The 6,000-nt window shown below is 46.5% G+C and overlaps 1 protein-coding gene across 2 annotated transcripts in view; it reads left to right on the top strand.

Annotated features, from left to right (window-relative positions):
- The first annotated feature begins 294 nt into the window (after positions 1-294).
- Positions 295-6,000, top strand: part of RCSD1 (RCSD domain containing 1) — a 34,542-nt gene continuing 28,836 nt past the window's right edge. For both annotated transcript variants that reach the window (XM_009508426.2, XM_064468975.1), the window contains exon 1: positions 295-424. In XM_009508426.2, the coding sequence (XP_009506721.2) occupies positions 419-424 (6 nt within the window). In that variant the 5' untranslated portion in view covers positions 295-418. The remainder of the gene's footprint in view (positions 425-6,000) is intronic.

The raw sequence follows: 6,000 nt of genomic DNA, 5'->3' as shown, positions 1-6,000 counted from the left end.
CAAAGATAAGGTGATAGAAAATACAAAGGGGAGAAAGAAAGGAAGGGACAAAATGCACATATGGTGTCCCCAAGTTTGGGCACAGCAGCAGAGTTTGCTGCTTGCTCTCTCATGAGCCCAGCACTCCGGGAAGGACAGTATCTGTTTAGATTTGTGTCTAAATTTAAACCCTGATTGCCTTGCCTCCCCCTCCTCTCCCCTCCCTCCCTTCCTCTCACCCACCCGCCCTTCTTCCTTGTTCGTAGTGCAGGGCCACTCACTGGGCTCTGTCAGTTTTCAAGCTGAGCAGGAGCTTGGATATTACATACCCTCCACAGCGGCACGATTTTGCTCTGGCTTGGCTGAAGTTTTCCCACAGATAAGAGGGAAAGGGGTGGGGAAGAAAGATTGCCCTGAGGACACCTCTCGCTTTCAGGACATGGAGGTAAAGAAAACTTTTATTTCCACTAGCTTGTGACTGGCTCCTCAATCTGCCTTAACTCCACCTTGCAAAGCAATTTCTCACTAAAGGCAACTCAAAGTACCTCTTCACTGAGGTTCAGATAAATGTATTTTTCCCCCCACCACAGCCCGTGCTATGCACCTCAGAATATTTTGTGGGTTTTAGTCCAGATTTGGAAAGTAGGGGGATGGTATGGGGAGAAATTGCATCTGTGAAAGGGGAACGAGGAAGGACTGCCATTTCACTTTTTTAGTCTCTGAGGTGGGAAAGGGATTTTAAAAGGTATCATATTGAAGGGAGGATTTAAAAATTCAGTAAAAATGGGGACTTAAGGAGAAGTGAACAAACCGTTCAGGATTAGCGGGCTCCTTAGGGTTGATTCCTACCCAACCCATTCAGTAGCAGCTGTGATTCAGACCCTAAGCAGTGTGTCCCCCCCATTCCACGTGCATCGTGCAGTCTCACTTTCATTATTGATAGAGTGTTTGGGTTCAGCAAAGAGGACCCGAGAACCATTGCTTCAACGATGTAAATAGCTAGCACATCCCCAGAGGGTTTCCTGAGCCCTTCTCCATGCTCTGTGTCCTGTGCTTCAGCCTTCAGCAGTCAGAATTCTTGTCTCTGGGTGGACACATGGCTGGTGGACAGGGGTGTAGAAGCAGGAGTCAAGCTTCCCTGGTGTTTAAGTCCAACCCTTCTCCTGTTTGGCACCCTCTTGGGCAAGGCAGTTCACCTCCCCTTGTGCCTTTTCCCATTCATATGAAATGGGAGCGACGGTGCTTGCTTCCCTCATGTCAGACTGGATTCACTAGCTTTTCAAACAGTTTTTTAAGTGGCAGTGGAAAAAAAAAATATTTATTTTTAGGAGGGGCACGGGAGATAGAAAGGCGATTACAACATTGGCAAAACCTCAAATGACGAAAGAGGACTTTTGGTATTTCTCTTAGCTAAACACAGATCTTACTAAACACTTTATATTATCTTCCCAGAGAAGCTTTTTTTTTGTGCCGGTGCAGCCCCAACAGCAGGGGACACACAACAAAGCCAGGGAACAGTGTGCTTGAGGCGCCACTACAATTTTTCTTTGAAGATGTCCAGCACATAGCTCAGCTGGGCAGTTCTGATAATGCCCAGGTGCTAACATCGCCGTCCTTGTTATCTGTGCTGGCCTGCCCTACAGGCGAGGGTAAAGATCAGGCAGGTTCATTACCAGAAATGTCCTCCACAGACAATCTAAGCAGATTTCGGTGTGGAGAAGGACCAAGCAGGGATCAAACCAACTCAGCACAGACCACATGTGGCATGACAAATAGATAGCTTTATAAAGGTTTTGAGGTTTGACAGAGCCTGAATCAGTAACTGTTAATGCTTGTTTTATTCTTTTTTTTGCTATGTAGTATCCTGTGATGTCTCAAAGGGGTAGGGGAGTTGAGCTCTTAATTTCACTGCTGTGGACAGGAAGCCACATATGGACCAAAGGCTAAAGGAGGGCTGAAGCAGATATTTTGTCATATTGAGGACACTCTCCCCCACCCCCTCTCCTCTCCACACACAGAGGACTGCACCCCCCGGGTGTTTTCTGTTGTCTGCCATAGTGGTGTTTCAGAGTAGAAAGGGATGGACCTGCACTTTCCTTCTGGGAGACACGTGTGACACATACAGCAGGTCTGACAGTCAGGCAGCTCCCCTGAATTATTTAACCTAAGACTTCCTGGATCTTGATTCCATTCCTTTACCTCTATTTCCCACTCTTTCCCCATGTTACTTTGCTTTCTGGTCATCTGTAGATTGCTGCATTTTTTCTTATTTTTAAAACATTTCAACTCCCAAGACATTTTTAAAGTAGTGCACTTGGTCTTGCCTTCCTGCCCCAGCCTGCCAAAAAGGTGGTTAATCTCCCAAAGGTAGAAAATAGAGCCAAGAGCAAAGACTTGAGTTCCACCTGCCAATTCTCTGCTCTGTTTCTTCCTGAGAGCTTTTCACAGGCAGCGTGAGCAGGACCCAGAGACTCACTAGAGGCTTTTGTTTTAAAAAACAGATTTAATGGTCCCATGCAACAGGAATGAGAAGTTCTGTCATTTCCCCATTTGCTTCATCAGCGGTGGGCAGAGCTGCTTTGTGCTTTCCTGCTGGCATAACTGGCAAGCTCCTTGCTCCAGTGGGACACATGAGGATTACCAGCATTAGGGGAAAAAGGGCAGAGGGCTGACCTCGCCAGCTGATTTCCATAATGTCTCTGGCAGAAAGACCCTGTGTTTGAAAAACCCACAGCAGCAAGAGAGTTGGGATCACTTTCTTAGAGTGGTTAACGTGGTTTTGCTGCTCCTTAGGAGCTAGTACCTACAGCCTTAGCCATTCTGCTGTCAGGAATGTGACATGTGGAAAGCAGTAACTGTAACCATTTAAGATCCTGAAGAAGGACAAGAAGGCAGCAAAACCCTCTTCTTGTTGTTCAGGTAATTTTGTGAACTTGCTGATCTTCAGGGGTTTTTTTTTTGTGAAGACCCAGCTTCTTGATGTAAGATAGATTTGAGAATCAGTTTTCTTTCCAGTGTTACAACTGATGGAAAGAACTTGAAATCATGAAGCTAATATCACAGACTGTTAACATGAGGAGTTCATATTAAAAATGTGTAAAGCTGTCACCGTTGAAAGCTAAGTCACATGTAAAAATGTAGCCACTAAACCTTCTTTGCACTCATGATACAGAAAGGTTTGGAAATTATTGTGTTGGTTTATTAGTTTACATCTTCAGATTTGGTCTAAGCTGTCTAATTCCCACAGCTGTACCGAACCTTGCTGCAGATGTTGTGAACTAAGGCATCCACTGAAAGTGCTTGTGGCTTTCTGCAGCCCACATTCAACAGCTGTCATGGCATTCCTCATCCCAGCCTCTCTGTAGGAGCTTGGGAGTATGGAGACATTTGAACTTTCCTCAACCAGCAAGGGGAAGCAATCCAAGACTGGATTTCACTTTGGTGGCTCCCTACGGTGCGATGGGTTCCCTAAGCTGAGAAGGTGCAGCAACCAGGTTTATCTGGGGAAAGCTCCCCTCTTCTTTGTGCCTACCAACAGATTTCATTTCTTTCTGTGACACCTCCATTCCCATGTCTCTCTTCCACAACTAGCTCCTGCTAGATCTTCATTTTGCCTGCTGCTACACTGGCTCAGCAGAGGGAAAGCTTTCCCAGTGCTGAGAGTAGTTCTCTGCTCACTTTGCCACTTCCCTCTGGGCAACTGACTGGACACGGCTCCAGCCCCAGGCCCTGTGCTCTCCCTACACCGCAATGACCTTGTCTGGGACATTTGGGGAGTCATGGGGCCGCTGCTCTTTCCAGTAAAGCTCCCTTCTTCTGTGTGAGGTCAGGATACCACAAAGAGCCCATGGGAACTGCCCCACTCCTCTAGTGAGCAGCAGAGCAGCATGGAGAAAATTCTTCAGAGTCCTCTGTTCCCCATCTCACTGGGAGCCTGCAGAAACCTCCTGGGGCTCAAACACATCCTCTCCCTCAATAGGGGGTCAGGGGGTCAGAGGATCTGAAGCCACTGCTTCCTTTCTTCTGTGGTCAGCCAGACATCCCGACCGAGCGCATTTCCAGGTCTAGTATCCCAACTGCTGCATCCTTCCCGGAGCCATGGGGAATGATGCCCTTGCCCAAACTACAGAGCAGCTTTCTTTCAGCGTAGGCACTTACCCTGTCCCTAGGAAAAATCTCACTAAGGATATGTGACCTGTCACCCAAGGGGACTGAAGTGGAGGGGATGGAGGAAAGGGTACTTGGTGCAGTGCAGCCGAGAGGGCTAAAATTGGCAACCTTTATGGTCCTCACAGCAGCAGGACAGTAAACCTCACAGAGGTGAGCCAGGCTGTGCAAGGTTTCTGCCCACCCTTGCAGCTGTGGAGCCAAGATTAAGCACAGGCATTACGCCATGGTTAGCTCTGCCAGGAAACAATTTCCCTTTCTCAGGAAGCTCTGCTGCTTGGCTTTCATTCCAAAAGTTGAAACATGGCTTTTCCACTCTTTCTTTCTTCTTTTTGCTTAATAGAACATTTTAACCTCAAATACACTTGTTTTCAATGTTTCCTCCCAAACTCATCAAAATGACACATTCATGCAGAGTGTCTGTGTAGATAAAGAGAAGAGTATTTAAATACACTAGGAGAGGTACCATATGACCCCATTTTACTTCTCAGGTCTGGGCGTATTTAGGACCCACCTGACAGTAAATAGGATGTCTGCAGCAGAGGATCCTGGAAAGGATCAGTTTTGCCAGACTTCTATGTCCCAGTGACTGGTTGAGGCCTCCACCTTGAAGGACAGAAAGGAGCAAACCCAAACCCCATGGGCGGTGCTGTGCCCCTTACTTGTACCTAGTGGACACCCCAGAGTAAATGGTTTGCAGAATTAAACCTTTTCCTGTGTCGTTGGAGAAGGGATGATTCTTCTGAGCCCCTCCTCTGCCTCACTCCCCATTTTAACTTTTGAGCATCTGAGCATCTGGGTCATGGTGATAGTGTTTTGGAAAAGCTTCCCCATCTGTATTCCGCAGTAATTGGCAGGATGTGTTACTGCTGAGCAGCATATTATGCATACCTTCCCTCATACATTCCCAGGATCTGCTTATCTGAAGAACAGGGGAAAACATCAGTATTGCTCTATCAGTGGGTGCTGCTAGGAAATTCTGCTGGTTTTCATGATGGAATGACCAAGCCCATACAAACTAGGCGTGGTTTTCCTCTCTGTTTCCAAGTGGTTGGTTAACAGTTGTAGAGAGGTGGATGCTTTTTTTCTTAAAACACCAACTCTACAGCCTTAACAGAGCTCAAAACCCACATAACAGGCAGCAAGGCGGTAAGCTTGGTTTTGCATACAAGTATCCTCATGCAAATAGACCTGTTTACCCTTTGTAACGAGATGCACACAGTGTTTTGGTCAGCATGAAAGACTAGTGGCCAATCTGCAAAGGATATTGATTTACCACTGCCAGCTTCAACAAAGCCACTGTTCATCTCAGGCTTCTCAAGTGCATGCTCTCAGCATGATCAGACGGCAGCTCAAATTGTGCCTTTGCACAGGTTGGTAGCTACAGCATGCAGTGGTGCTTTTCTGAGCATCTTGAAGTACTTCACAAAATATAATACCTTTCTCTCATGCTCTATCACTGAACCAAGCTACATGCTGCTTCTTACGGCAAGAAATATATTGTTCACATAGATCACTGCTTTTCAAGCACAGAGAATTAACACATGCCGTTTGGGAAGCCTTGCTATCTAAAGGATGCAGACCAACGACTTGTTGTTCAGAGAAAGACACAAAAATGTGAAGGAGAGGGAAAGCTGACTCAGAAGAATGGAGTTTAACAAGTCAGTGTGGCTTTGCAGCGAGGCAGAGGACAGTAGTCTAAAACTTCTAACACAAAGGAAACAGAATTAGTGCATCATAAAAGCAGTGCACCTAGGAATAATGGGATCCAATTAAAGGGAAGAAGTATATCTCACCAAATAGCAGGAAAGACTTCTAGCAGTGAGGTCTGGCAGGGTCTGGAACAGTGTACTG

Source organism: Phalacrocorax carbo, chromosome 1 (assembly GCF_963921805.1).
Source record: "Phalacrocorax carbo chromosome 1, bPhaCar2.1, whole genome shotgun sequence".
Classification (NCBI taxonomy): domain Eukaryota; kingdom Metazoa; phylum Chordata; class Aves; order Suliformes; family Phalacrocoracidae; genus Phalacrocorax; species Phalacrocorax carbo.
The sequence above is the reverse complement of the archived record's forward strand: the minus strand, read 5'-3'. Positions and strand labels throughout refer to the sequence as shown.